At 38.5% G+C, this 15,692-nt stretch overlaps 1 protein-coding gene across 1 annotated transcript; it reads left to right on the top strand.

The window, feature by feature from the left end:
- The first annotated feature begins 282 nt into the window (after positions 1–282).
- LOC121351955 (carbonic anhydrase 3-like) lies at positions 283–15,431 on the top strand. The gene is made up of 7 exons (XM_041464438.1): positions 283–354; positions 1,233–1,430; positions 8,171–8,289; positions 9,177–9,269; positions 10,108–10,173; positions 11,031–11,186; positions 14,272–15,431. Exons 1-7 carry the CDS (start codon positions 309–311, stop codon positions 14,389–14,391), a joined length of 798 nt encoding a protein of 265 aa, XP_041320372.1. The 5' UTR covers positions 283–308; the 3' UTR covers positions 14,392–15,431.
- Positions 15,432–15,692: the final 261 nt, after the last annotated feature.

Here is a 15,692-nt window from a genome sequence, read left to right as displayed (position 1 = left end):
TCGTGCTTTTCTATATTTCCAGCTCCTCGGCGCCGAGGCAGGCGGTGGCAGCCCCTTTCCCTCGCTGGGCATTCCCGGCACTGTCCCGCCGGCTCCTTCCCCCGCATTCCCGGGGGACAGCGGCCGCGGGGCGGGCGGTCCGAGGCAGCGCTGCTCTCCCCGCCCCCGGCTCCCGGGGCCCTCCCGGCCCTCGGGCGGCGGGGACGGGCATGGATTTGGCGGGAGTCTATAAAAAGCCTCCGTGAGGCGAGGCCCCCGTCCTGCCAGAGCCGCCGGCGGAGGCTGGGGCGCGGCGCCGGCACCGCACCATGATCAACCCCAACTACTACCCCTGGGGCTACGACAGCGACAACGGTGAGCAGGGGGCCGCGCCCGGCCCGCTCCTCCCGGCACCGAAACCCGGGCGAAACGGGGCCCCGCTTCCCGAGGGAGCTTGGCGGGGACACGGGCCCGGGGCTCTGCAGGTGGCCGGGCCGAGGCCGCTCGCTTGTCGCTCGCAGGCACGAAAGAGGCGAAGGCGGCAGAAGGAGAGGTCAATGGCAGGGGGTCTTTGACTTAAATAAAGTCAGTTTTCCTACTGTTAATGTAAATTAAAATTGGACATAGCAATATGTCCAATTTAAGCCAGGTCTAATGCAGGAAGAGCAGTGCAGACCCCGCCTGCCTGGAGAGGTTGGGTTGTTGGTGGTCTAGTGTTCCTGTTCTCTCCTCTGCTGCAGGAAGAACAGTTCAGCATTGGTCAGGCTTTTTCCACCTGAACTTCTTGGTGAAACCATGATGATAATTAAATCCACATTTCAACTTCTTGGCATGTCCAGGAATCAGTGGCCTTTTCTCATTCCATGTGATTACTTGGTGCCATATTTCAATCATTTGGGTATATCCCATCATACTAGCCACTGCTGGACTTGGAGTATACACCTCTGGTTTTCTTCCTTGGCATATTATCACTCTTCTAGTAGTCAGTCTTGAGGTTACTGTAAGAATTTATGTTCAGTTGAAGGACTTAAAATATCCAGTATTCCAGCTAGAAATCAATCTGTTTACTTTTTATACAGTGAAACTCTTGACAGAGTTTCAAGAGTTTCAGAGCATGAATTACAACTGGGCAATTAATGCACTTAAATGATGCTCTATACTTCAGCAAAGCCAAGCTTGTGTTAATTGTAACAAGTATAATTCGTATCTCTCTGGAAATGATTTTCCTGATACTTCTCTGTACTTTTTTGTAGGACCAGATCAGTGGCACAAAAATTACCCTTTTGCGAAAGGACGCCATCAGTCACCGATTGAAATCAATAACAAAGAGGTGCATTATGACAGTTCTCTACTACCATGGTTTGCTAGTTATGATCCTGGTGCAGCTAAGACCATCCTCAATAATGGGAAAACCTGCAGAGTTGTATTTGATGATTCATTCGATAGATCAGGTCGGTTTTGTTTTCATCTCTAATTGTCATTATATGTAAGTGACTGTTTCTCAATTTGCATGGAAGAGCCTGCTCTGAATGCTGTGTACTGCCTGTGTGTGATGTACAGTTTTCTCTGACTGGGTACCCTGTGCTGCTGCTGGTAAAGTCTGGGACTCCTTTTAAAGTTCATTGGTAAAATCCCAGGGAATGGAGAGAGCCGCAAAGAAACTTCCTACAGGGTGAATTAAGGTGTAAGATAAATTTATGGGGCTGCAAAAAGTCATTGCAGTTGTGTTGCTGTTCAGGATGAAGGAGGCCCAGGCTTTATCTGTGAGAACTGAATTCTGTTTTACCTATTTGAGATGCCCTGCAGAACATCTTAAATTACAATATTCAAAAACTCTGTCCATGTAATTTGTGATAAATGAAGTAACAAGCCAGATGTTGCCACAATGTCATAGTATTTAATCGACTTTTTGACATTAATGAGGTTTTGACTTAATGAAGATTATAGGGCTGATAAATTTAATTGTGTCACCTTTTATTCACTTGCAGTTATGACAGCATAGAGTGTACAGACTTATTTCTTACCTGCATTAAAACTTACACTTTCTATATGACTGGGACTGACAGCTCTAATTACTATGAGAAATCTTACTAATAGATTGTTTCATATGAAGTATATATGGACATAGATTTGATTTAATTTAATGGATTTTTAACTAATTGTTTGTGTTTCATGAAACTGAGGATCAAAATGTATGTACACTGGACTAGTTAATATACTATCAAAACTCAAAACTGTAACTTTTCTAGAAAAGTGGAAATTTTCAATGTTATTTGAAGAAAAATATTATTAATGTCAGATAAAATGACACACAAGGAAAGAAATGTAGCTGTGGCTACATATGAGGTCTCCATGACTATTACCATTTTTTACCATCTGTTGTTATTTGTTAGAACAACATCAGATATAGCAATGGTTGCATCTTCTGCATAAAAATAAAAGTGTAAGTATTGTGAAAATAACTCAGATTTTGAATGGGAGGGAGTATCCAGGCACAGCAATCTACAGCATGGATGCAACAATCACCACAAAGAGCAGAAAGTTTCAGAATGTTCTGAATTTTTTTCAGATGAACTGCTCAGTAACTGTTGTGTTTTGATCTCAGAAATAAAAAGTGACTCACTGCAAAAAAAGTAGGTGTATATCTCAACTCTTTGAAGTCAAGAAACATTCAGTGTTTGTTGTTATGTCTCCTTTGTTATACCATTGCCTGCAGAGTCTGTGGGTGGTGTTCTTTCTCTGATATAATGCTAATTGCAGGACGAATTCCACTGTGCATACTCCTACTGACTTGAACACATTTTAAGTTTTTTAGGATATGTACAATGGCTTATTTTTTATGTAAAAGAACCACCAGCTGCACAAAACATACATATGCAATAGCAATCATGTAGGAATTAAGCTTTTATTCCTTTGGACAAAGGTACTCATTCTCTCTATGTCTGTGTATGTCTCTATCACTCTGTCTATCTGAATTATTTGTGAGTTAACCAGAAAACTAAACATTTATTTTCCTGACTTTTTTCAGTTATAGTGGTCATACCCATATCTGTACTTCTGTCTACATTTTCATTAGTTTGGATAAAATAGATTGCTGAATAAATTGCCAAGGTGAGTAATAAAATCAATTACTTTGGATGTCTCCAAGTTTTACATCCATTGTGTATCCTGCCAAGAACACTTGGAGAATTCACAACTGAGGACAGTTTCTTAAATTCAAACAATTAGAGTGTCATCCAATGTAATTCAGGTATTATGTTGAAAAAGGCCTTATTACTTTTATCTTTAGGGTTAGCCTAGTGGAAGGAATTGGAGAATTTCTTTCCAGCTGTTTATAAAGTCTGATTGACTTTGAGAATCTGCTACAAAATGGGAACCTTTGCTGACTTTGCTGACAGATGAAGTTGCTGTCGGAGCAGTATCGTGCCTCTGCTGCCTATGCATACAAGTTAATGGATTCTTGTGGATTCAGTTTTCTGTCTTACTGTATCCATGTAGATGAACCTTATGCACTGTAAAATGATTGCAGGTGGGGGCTAGAGTCTGAAAATTAAAGAAAGAACTGGGAGCTGAAATCAAACCTTCTAGGTAGCTGGGCTCAGTAAAACACACCAGAACTTGGGTACTTTGGCAGCCTAACACTGCTATGGTTCTTTGGCCTGATTGGCAGTGCAGATACTCTTTTAGACCCGGCAGTGACCCATTTTTGGTTTGAATTAGGGCTGGCATCTTATTTCCACTATCAGAATCCATTTATTTCTAAAATTCATAAAATATTCATATCAGAGAAGTGTCCTGAGAGCTTCTGGCTGGTGGGACTATTGTCATGATGCTCTTTGGGATATATAACTTCCTTACAGTTAATGATTCTTTGGCTATTGTTGTAATACCTTGGTTAGATGGTTACACCAGAGTCTTTGATTGTTTGAGAAACAGTAAAATACAGAAGTCTGGTGATGGAACCCAGACAGAGCAGCTGGATAGAGATACATTAAGGTCACATGGATACCTCCTTCATCTTCCCTCTTTGTTTGTTGTTTTTGTTGGAACTTCCTATGGATGTTCATCAACCAAACAGATTCCTACTTCTTCTTTTACTGGCTTACAGATGGGTGACATTGAAGTGTTTGAGTACCTCAGTGCAGGCACACATTCTTACAGGCTTACCTTGATGCTGTTTTCAGAATCTTTCCTATCAAAGAAATGTGTGGCTTTGAAAGTGGATGATGCAACAAAAAAAAAAAAAAAAAATAGAGACAGTTACTGTAAGAAGTCGGAGCTTGTTGCTAATCAGCTCTTTTAGCATGATTAGGGCTTGTGGCCAGCATTTCCTTAAATACCCCTTTGTGGGAAATCTCATTTATTTTTGCAAATGAAATTTTGGTTATCAACTTCTGGTAAATAAAACATTAATTTTTTCACTGGTTATTACAGAGTGAGGAAAAACCCCGGTAACTTTAAACCAGGGAGAAGTCTGTCCATAGACACTCCAATTTTAGTTGATTCCTGCAAAATGTTACTTAACATTTTGTCTGCTGATTTTACACTGGAAAAAATCAGTAGCTGTTGCAAAGATAGCATCACTACTTCTGTAGTCGTAGTACCACTCAATGGCTGTACTGCATTAGGCAAAAGGCAGCAAAGTTAAAATTCTTCCTTCAGTATAACAACACATCTGTCATTTGTCATGTCTGCATTAAGGTATTGAGAACTCCTGTACTTGGGTACAGGAATTTAGGATTTGAGCTTCTGTTAACTTGGAATTTCCATTGTTAGAATTAAAAGTGCTTGACTTAATTCTAGTCAAGGGCCTGCTGAGGCTACAGCTACACAGAGGACTGTCATTTTTCTGCCCCTGGAGGTGGGGCAGCCACGCAGATGACAAACGAGGATGATTTGGGAGCTGACTGATGAACAGGCTGTGATCTTGGGGCACAAAACTGGCAAAGATGTGTCACAGTGTAGGTGAGGGTGGGTGGCAGGCTGACAGACTTCTGTCTGACACTTCTATTTCCCTGTCTGTCCCTAAAAGAGTACCAACAAGCATAATCCTGCTGCATATCTATTCAGTGCTTGCTTAAAGAATATTTCATTGAGAACTGAAATATGACTTCCAAAAGCTTTTAGGAAACACATTTTATGCCTGCAGTTAGCTGGATGGTTTCAGTACAGAGATCCTCTCCTGAGCAGAGGCTTTTTTATGACTTTTAAAATGTGACACTGATGTGAAACAGCTGTGGTTTCTGTACTGCACTCTTAGTTTCTACTATGAAGCAGCATAACAAAGGTAATGTGTCTTTTCAATTGTCATACAGTAGTACATTACTAATTTAATTTCGTTGGGGTTTACCAGTTCATTTTATGGATTTGGCAGGATGCAAGATCATAAATCTTCCTAGAACAGTCGTTCCTTGCCATGTTTATAAACACAACTGGTCTCATGAGTCTGCTTTGTTCTCTGTGGGTTTTTTCACCTACCTTTACAGCAAGCAGGGAAGACGTTTGTGTAGGCATAACTTTGCCAGTTTTACTTTCAGTGAGGGCAAATGACAATTGACACTAGCACAGATTAACAACCAGACCCCTACAGAAGCTGCTCAGCAAGTGGATGCACATATTTGAAAAGCTTCTTGTCACTTTCCTGTTGTCAAGGGCACCCAGCTAGCTAAAGTAAAGTGACTGGAGCAGCCATCTCCACTCAGCTGCATGACACCTTCATTTTGCTGTGTCACAGAGTGAGAGACAGGGTTTTCTTGCCTTAGTTACATCTTTCTGTGCAACACTTGCCCTAGTGATTGCACTGAAAGTGAAAAAAAGCCTGTTCTTTTATTAGCCCATTTTGTCTCATGCTGCTCAGCTGATGACAGATCAAATAAAAGGTGAGCTTTTTTCCAGAGCAGATGTCCATGTGTGTGTCTATGTAGGATTGTTCCATGATAGATCATTCTTCGCTGTGGATGTGTGGGGGGCACAGAATTTGGGCAAGACAGACTGACATTTTTATGTCTGGTATCGGGCACTGATGGGTCACTGAGGGTGATGTGCAAACACATCCATTTAGAGTCAGTCACTGAGCAATGGGATGAGAGTTTGCAACAATAAGGCACCAAAAAGGTGCCTCTCCCCTGTCTTCCTGAGCTGGTTTGTGCATTCCTGCACCTGGGCCATGTTACTTTAATGGCAGCAAGTTTAAGGGAGGTTCATCTTGGTAATTCTGACATGACTCTCAGATACTTAAGGTGAACATTTTTTTTGTAATAATAGTCAGAAAAAATTCCCTGTTACATGTAAATAATATATACTAACATTGCTGAAAAATTATGTCAAGATGCCATCTCTTCTTTTATAAACTTTTATTTAATATTCTTTTTGTTCTGTGGTTGTGAATTTTTATTTGCACAGGATTGAAGCCCAAGAGGATAAAGATATGTTTAGAATTTAAGTTGCAAAGCACATGCTTAATAAATAAAAAAACCTTACTAACTTTGAGCTATGCAGACATAGTTTTTGGGATTTTTAATGTTTTAAATATTGGAGGACTTAATTATTGTAATGGTTTTGTTTATTTTTCCATTTTTAAAATGCAGGAAGGTTTCATTTACTTACATTGTTATTTTCTGTATTTATATGTTTAATACTACACACTTGTAATTAAAAGAAAAGGAAATACCTTTTTGTCCTTCAGGAGCTGTTGTTTGCATCATTCTTTCTGCTTAAAGTGTGCTAGGTAATGTTACTGCCTATTTATAGATGAGTAAAACTGGAATGTGTTGGCATGAGATGGTGCAGAGCTTCACCTAATGCCCAATCAAAAATGTCTGCTGATGGCCCATCAGTGGAAATAATTACATACTTTTACCTTAGAGGATTACTTGGCCTTACAGATCTATTTTAATGAAGAATTGATGGCTTTGTCAGCTACTACTCTTACTCTGACCACAGTTGTGAATGTCTGTGGGAAGAAGTAAAAGGAATTTGTTGAGAAAAACAGCTTGCTCAGCTCTTAGTGCTGTATTTCTTGAGATGATCATGGATTTAATTATTTTCAGATTGAAGGATATTTTTCTCTGGCATATAAAGACCAGTTCTTAAAAACTGCTGAAAATCATAGGAATGCTATAACTTCTGTTCTCAAAAAAAGTGAATGAGAATTGAGTACCTTCTAGTATTTGGTGAATGTAAATACGTTTTTCTATTTCATTGGTTCTTTCAAATAGACCACCTTCATTTACAATATTATTTATAAATTGTAACATTATTTAGAAAACTAGCTATCATTCATCACTGGCTGGACTTTTCTTTAGGAAAATAGCTTGCATTCTCAGTGTTTGCTTTTCTGGTTTATTTTCTGTATTCTTTCTGCTCTTCCATAACTGGAGGGCGCAGCTATTAGAGCAGAAGCAGCATCAGTGATTTCGTAACTCTTTAAACAAATAAGTCATAGCCTGCAGTAAAATACAAAATTTTGTAGTGTTTTCTGGGAATTTGTTTATCATCTGGCACTTCAGTAGTTGATCTTGTGTTTATATTTGTGTACTTTCACATCAGCAAATCCTAGATTTAATTCAGGGGGAGATTAAGACCTCTATATTTAGGTGTCTTATTGTGGGATTTTAAAAGTTGGTGGGTTATATCTAAACTGCCATTTGAGGCAACAGAGTTGGAGTTCAAGAAATCCAGAGAGCAATTCAGGTCACTGTCTGTTGAGTGTCTAAGGCAAGAAGAATTACTCTAGAGGTCTGACTGTTCTGATTAGGGGTTACTTAGGTTACCCAAACACAAGCATCCTGTGACGTGTTTGATAACCTAATCTATTTCTCCTTGCCTCCAGGTATTGGTTTAGAATGTACAGTTCTTCCACAGATCCTGGACCAGATCTCTCAGTCCTGTCCAGATGTCTCTGGACTACTCCAGAAAGTATTAGGTGCACATTCATGCAGCTGAATTAAATCAGTGATCTCTAGTGACTGTAATGGAAGCCTAGACACAAAAGTTCTCCTCTGCCTGTAGGTGTGTATGGCTGAAAGTGGTTGCCTGATGTGTGGTAAAATCAGTGTAGATTTTCAGAACATAGGGCATCTGTACAGCAAATATGTAAATACATGAGTAAATATTGCAGATACATACGTATTTTGTTTAAAAGAATTGGGAGATCCTTGAGTCTGATGCTGTTGCAGATTATCAATTGCAGTGCTGAGAGGTGGGCCACTTCCAGGAGTCTACAGGCTGCGGCAGCTGCACTTCCACTGGGGCTCGTCTGACGACCACGGCTCGGAGCATGTTGTGAATGGAGTGAGGTATGCAGGAGAGGTAAGACTCACCACTTCTTGCTTTAAAACAGGGTGTTAAATAAAATTTGACACTATTGTTCTGGTGGGACAAAATTTGTCATTTCTCTGTTTTTCTGGGAATTCTTTCTGTTTATTTATCTGTGCCTTTTTATTCTTACTCCCATTGATTCTTATAAACATAAATCAGGTTGAAGTCATTCTTACAGCAAGAGAAGAGAAAAATTCTGTGTGAAACAAAGGTTTCCATTTTCTCAAACCAGTATGGTGTGAAACAGCACAGCAAGACTGAATTACTCAGATGCAATCCAAACTTACTAAAACAGTATTCTGAAAATAGAGAATTATAGTAGAAGTATAAAATTGCAGTTATAGAAAGGAGTGGGAAGAATGAATTACCTTGGTCCTTTAGCACCTTAGGATTGTAAAGAAAATGAGAAATGCAGAGTAATAATATACATGAATGACATTCATGTGGATTCTTTGGTAGAATTGCTGTAATTCGAATGCCAGATGGAGATGAGTCACATAGTAGTAGATGATGTCTGAACTGCATGGTCTACCTGATTACATCAGCAACTTTTCGTCAGCTTTAACATGAGATTACAGTTATTTTTTTTCAATTTCTTATTCATGTATTTATAGTTTATTTTAAAAATAGTATAAATATGCTATTAGTATAAATATGCTAATAGTATAAATATGCTATTAAATAGTATAATTATGCTATTAGATATAAGTAACAGATGACTTTGCTGTCCCTTTTTCTTCTCCCTTTTTTGGAAGGCCTCAGTATCATTCCTTGTTGCCTCAAACTCACACAGTTATGTGAAGAACTTTAAGTTCAGCCTTCTAATGGCTTGCTGTTGAATAACGGGGGTTTTTTAATGTGTTTTTCTTTGTTTCAAGCTACATTTGTTACACTGGAATCCCAAATACAGTAATTACCTTGATGCTAAGAGAAGAACTGATGGGATTGCTGTTTTGGCCATATTTTTGCAAGTAAGTAGAAGCATGCAACCCTTCTTTGCATTGACACTATGAAGTTTCTATTCTTAGAAGGTTAGACAAAAGCAGAACTCTGGTGGGTATATTTTCTAGGGATCCTGCCACATTGAAGGGGTTGACTTTCAGTAATGTATCCCTTTCAAGTTACAGAGCATGAGTCACATTACCTCAAGTGGTATCCAAAACTACACACACTTGTCCCTGCAGCTATTGTGTCACTATGTGGCTCATGGAATGGGGACATGTGTCAGAAGTGGACCTCTGACCAACAGCAGTCAGCTGTCTTCTGCTAACTGAGGACAGATTTCAAGGACATGCATCTCTTCTAGGTTTTTCATGAACTTTCTCTCAAACAAAACTATCTCACAGGCAATACATATTACTCGTCGTTTTTTGAAAATCCTTTTAGGGGCCTGCAGCCTGAAATATTAGCTGTTGCTCTCTGTTGTTTAATTAATATTCACTAGATACAGAACTAGAGATAGAAATCTGGATGTCTTTTTTTTTGATCAGAAATTGCAAGCAATATGTCTACCATGAAATCTGTGTCGTGAAATTACCTGTTATGCTAAAATTTCTGTACTGATTAAATGTCCCACTTTGTATCATAATATCTGTTAGGGTACAGGCAGAGGTAACAGACAGAAGACATAGCTTACCAAGGTGGTGGGGGTGATAGATTGAGTTAATGCATTATAATTTTATAGTTGATAGATGTTTAGATAGATGCTCATAGTTTTACAGTTGATAGATGCTCATATAGAAAAATAGGAGAAAAAAGAAACCTGGTCAAACAGAACTCCTTGCTTAGCTTACACTTTGTTCTTTACAGGTTGGGGAAACTCCGAAACCAGAGATGAAGAGAATTCTTGAAGAAATAAATGCTATCAAAACAAAGGTAATGATGTTAAGCTTTTCTGTATAGGAAGATTGCTCAAAGTCTCAGGACTAAAAAAAAAAAAAAAAAAAAAAAATCTGACTTCCTAGTTTCCAGATTCTGCTCTGCAACATTTCTAGAATATATTTGGGAATAAAACCGTGGGTAGCTTTTCCTTAGCATGAAAAGTCCTTTCTTCCATTTACGTATGAGCCTTCTTTGACTTCAGCAGGACATATGAGTTTGGCAAAAATGAGCAATTTACCCAGTCTTTGATCACCTAAAAAATAGGCATGGAACCTTATTGCCTCAGTGGCAGTGCCAAATAAAAGGCATATTTATAAATTGGTCCATTTGCTCTTAATATGCTGCCTAATGGATCTCTGGAAATACCACTGACTAGACATTTGTGTCTTAGATAACATTATGTGATAAATTTCATAGGCTGTCTTGCTTGTTATTGGTACAAATATTATAAAAGTAGTACCTGTCTCACTTTGTTATATGGTGACCTAACGAAATACTCAATAGATAGAAAGAATTTCCATAAGAAAGGAGGCCAGAAGGAGGAGTATTTCTGCACAGAAATGAGTGAAACACATTGGTACTGGACGTCGCTTCACATGAGTTAGCTGAGGTACAAGAAGCAGCATCATGGAGTTTTCTGTTTTGTCATGCTTCTCTGGGCCCATCTGTGAGGGTCATTCAGTCCCCATGTCTCACTGCATCATTATATTTCCTGTAGATCTGTGCTTACTTTCCTCATGTGCAGTATCTGAGTCACTCCCTGTTTCTTAAAATAACAGAGCTGCAAACTAATCTGGACTACATTTGTTGAAGAGTTTTCTGTTTTGTTTTGTTGTGTTTTTGTTTTAAAGGGGAAAAATGCTCCTTTTCCAAACTTCGATCCTTCAATTCTTTTCCCTAAATCCCATGACTACTGGACATACCATGGATCTGTCACTACTCCACCTTGCGAAGAGTGTGTTACCTGGATTATTCTTAGAGAGCCCATCATAGTCAGTTCAGACCAGGTAAACTCCGCCCTTCATTTTTTTTACATGCAATGACCTGAATTTATTCTTTCGACATGGAAAACAGTCATTGGATTTGTGAGAAATTACAGGATTAAAAGAGGAGTGAAGAACTACCCCACATCCAACACCATGGTAGTTCAGCGCACAGATATCAGAGAGCTTTTTAAATCAGTAAAAACATACAGCAGTGTAGATAGTCAGAGTTTTCTTTCAAAAACGTCATTTATCAGAATAGAAATACAATGGGATTGATGACTCTGCCTGCCCTGAACTGCAGATGGGAGTGCAAGTTGGAAGTGTTGAATTACATGCTTGATATCTGTTTCTGGAAGCTGGAAGTATGCACCAGCTAAATTTTCACAAACTGGAGCAACATCAGTTAACTATAATGTATTGTTAATATCAAAAACTTCTTTGGTCACTTACTGTAAAGAAGTATTTCTTGTTAATTCCTCTCCTAATTTACCCCCCAATCCACTCTCAGGAATTTGAATGCCCTCTTTCAGCACATTTCAGCCTATAATTCTACTCTTACCACACAAGTCAGTTTTCTGACCTGGAGTTATTCCTCTAGTCAGCAGACTATAATGATGCAATACCACAAATTTCAAGGCTCCAGGATACAAAGCGCATGACTATTAATCAAGGGACATATATATCATATGAGTATTATAATTAGACACATAACTTCTCATTTTAAGTTTTCAAGATGATACTGTGTTTACTGTATTCATTGATGTGTATGTTACCACAAAAAGGAAATTTTTTTATTTTCTAGTACTTTGTATTTAAGTGGCTCTTTATCTTTTAAGCAATACAACTCAGGTACGATGAGAAACTTAGCTGGCAATAGAGGAAATATGGTCATGTGTTCATATAACTTAAAGCTTAATTTTCAGAGCTCATTGAATTGCTCCGCCTTCTGTTTCCTTGTCCATCCAAAAGCTAAGATATGGAGGCTATTTTAAAGTGGGTACTTCTGTGAAAAATACAAATATGGTCTGACTGGTTTCCACAAAATGAATGATCTTAGATGTTTATATTACAGAAGATCAGCTACAGATTGTATTAGGAAAAGTGTAGTCATTATTGAGCATCTCTGATTTAAAATGCATTTTTAAAGAAATAACTAATCACATTATTAATCCAGCTTCATGAAAAGACTTTTTGACTACAGTTGTGTTTGGGTCATGATCTTTTTCTCAGTTGTTCTAAAATTAGTGAGTTTTGGGAAACATACAGACTGTTCTTTAACTATTCCTCCTGTAGAAAAAATGGAGCATTTAAGTTAAAGATGAAATTACTACAGAGACGAGACATTGGCTCTTACCCTGAGGTAGCTGCTTTTCAGGCAGAATTGGCAGTGTGTGTGTGTTATTATCTAGAAATACAATAGAAATACTTCCCTCACTCCAGAGTGCCTGCACTCTAAATAATGTATTCATAAGAGGATTGTGTTGCCAATTATTTCTAATCCTAGACAGTGTAGTACCATGGCAGCCTCATTAATAGTGATTATTTTAAGTGTGTGTGCATTTGCAGTGGATTTCTTGGATGCTTTTGCAGCCAGATGGTAACCATATATTAGCCACAAGGGGAAGTGCAGTCGCTGCAAATCAGTGCAATGCAGGAAAATCAATTCACTAGAAATCCCAGGGAGATATAGTGTGGGTGGCCTAGCTGCTCAGATTACTTTTAATGAAAGAACAGGAATTTAGCTGTGGAATAACTCTGTCTAATTGCAGACTAATTTTTTCATCTTTATGTAATCATAGCCTGAACACATGTTGGTTTTTTACTGAGTAGAGCAGATCTTCCACAAATAATAAACTCCAGCACTCTTCTCCAATAGTAATTTATCAGTTTTAACAAAACTGATGAATAGTTTTCATATCTTCCTGTACAAATTATTCTTCATCTGAAATCTGAAATTTAATTTCAGAATATTAATCCATCAGATGCATGTTATGCTGGTTGTAAATGTGATCTCATCGTTGTTCAGGCTGACTAGGATGGCTGGCTTTTCTGAACTGTTCAGTGAAGAGTAATGTTGAGATGCCCAAGCTAGCTCAGTCCATAAACTGGAACAAGATTAATCACAGTGAACCGAGGTTTTACAACCTAGGCGGAAGTTCTGCTTGTATTGGCCTTGAAGTCTGTACTGAAAAGTAGATATGTCAGTGTATGGGAGCTCCTGTCGAACAAAGGTGATGCGTGCCCTGCGTGGGGCGACGTTTTCAAGTTACACATGGGAAATGTGTGTGTGCTTTTCATGGTAAGTCATTCAAACAAGGACAGGTTCAAGTGTCTGAATCACAGCTGATGTGCTTTCGGTCTAGTGCAGTGCATAGTGGTGATAAATGAATATAGGGTGTCTGTATACATGTTGCATCCTTGGAAAACTAGAAAGCAGTAGAGAAAGAGTATTAAACAGTTTTGATGAGTATGGGCAGAACTCTTCATAGGGCATGCCTCCAAAAAGGAAACATACCTTGGTATGGCCAAGGAGAGTCAAGCTGTAGACCTTGTTTACAAACCATTTGAAACCTTGACCAAGTCTTTATCCAGATTTAATTTCCAATTCCTGTTACCAATAATGAACTTCTTGTGTCACTGCAGCAAAATATATCCTCTGCTGCAGACCTCCCATGGAAATGAACGATTAGTTTATATTTCAGCTTTAAAACATTGTCATTCTAAAGGATTCTTAACAATCAGGCACTAAGGCAGGGTTAGAGTAGGAGAGGTTGATTAACAGCATGTGCTGCTGTATTCACATTTTCTGAGTGCTTCCCACAGTTTCTGTGTCTGTACACAGTTCTGTAGACAGGATCTAAATGACACTATTTTTCACAATGCTGTTCAACTAGGACCCATTTTTCTATTTTGATTATTCATAAGAATATCACTGCTAGGAAAAGAACAGAGAACAGTTCTTGTGGTGGTGGGGTGAAGGACATCTTCACAACTTTGAAGGAGCTTGTTTCCCCAGCTGAACCAGCCTCCTTAGTTTAGTTGTTGGGCTGTGGATTCAATCCCAAAGGATTTCCATCAAGACACTTCAGTTTTTGCTCTTCTGCAGATGGCAAAGCTCCGCAGTCTCTCCAAGAATGCCGAGAACGAACCCGATCACCCCTTGGTTGATAACTGGCGCCCGACTCAGCCGCGGTATTTCAGGATGGTGAGCGCGTCGTTCCTCTAGGACCTGGCTCCTGTTGGGTGGCTCTGAGAGAGGCAACCTCTAGAAATAAGAGGTGGTTTTGTTTTGCGTCCTTTGCTGCATTTACACAGATCTCCAGCTGTAGGTCTGGAGGCTGAAACTTGAGTTGTGGAATGAGAATTTCACTTTCTGAGGATTACTGTTATTTAGGTAAATCCTACTGTTAAAATGGAAGTAGAGAATCTATTTGGTTCTTCATAGCTGCTTTAACATTAGCTTTTGTTAATAGTTCAAAGGAAGAAGGAAGATGCTACTAATAATTACAAGGCAATTTCCTATTGTGCACATGTCCCTTGATGCTTGTTTGATTGCATGCTAAAGAGGTTTCAGTTAAGAGAAGTAATTGTTTTCACCATTAAAGACATATTTTTCAGTAGATATTTTCAGAATTACCCATATCCAGCTCTGAGCTGCACCAGTTAATCCACAAGGCATTCTTGAAAATTATAAACTCTTTTGGTCTTTGGTACGTAAAATATGAAAGGATAGGAAATTGTGTTACAATCACTGATAAAGGGCTAAACTTTTACTTTCTTAAAACAATGGACAGGTGAAAGAGAGGTCTGTTCTGAAAATTGTATTCACCGAGTTATATGTAGTTAAAACTATGGGAAGGGGGAAGAGCTATTTCTTTTTGTGTCACAACTGGTTCTCTTTATTAAAAGACTAATTTCCATTTTAATATTGTAGCAGTCAAGGTGACATAAATTTTGTGAAGTTGGTCTTTGTATCCTTCGTATATATTTTATTCATGTATGCAAATGGCTTTTCTGTGTAAAAAGGGTGTTAAAATAAGAAGAGTCCTTAGTCTTTTTAATTATTTTTGAGACAAATTCTCATTTCATGTACAAATGTAATCAATCCTGCTGTCAATGAAGTTTGTGCATAAACATCTGAAACCACAGTTGGACTCTTAATCAAAATGCAATTGACCAATGTGTTCTTGTCTCTTGTTTTGGCACAAAGAACAATGAAACAGGGTTGTAAGCCTCTAATTGAAATAACACTATTTCTGCATTAAAAAATCCAATAATAATAAACACATTTACTTAATATTTTTTGTTCTGTAGTTTTTTTACTATTTAGAAACATGTAAAAGTAACAGAATTTTAAAGAAAGACCTGTCAATGTCCTCTGTGTTATATCTTTATAGAAACTGATGATGCGTAGTATCTTTTTCAGATATTTGAACTACATGAGTACTGATTTCACATGACACCTAAATAGCCACATCCTTGAGATGTTCATATCCATTCTTTTAGTGGGATCATCTCTATTCTGAC

Source organism: Pyrgilauda ruficollis, unplaced genomic scaffold (genome assembly GCF_017590135.1).
Source record: "Pyrgilauda ruficollis isolate IOZ18807 unplaced genomic scaffold, ASM1759013v1 scaffold18, whole genome shotgun sequence".
In the NCBI taxonomy this organism is placed as follows: domain Eukaryota; kingdom Metazoa; phylum Chordata; class Aves; order Passeriformes; family Passeridae; genus Pyrgilauda; species Pyrgilauda ruficollis.
This window is presented reverse-complemented; position numbering and strand designations above follow the sequence as displayed.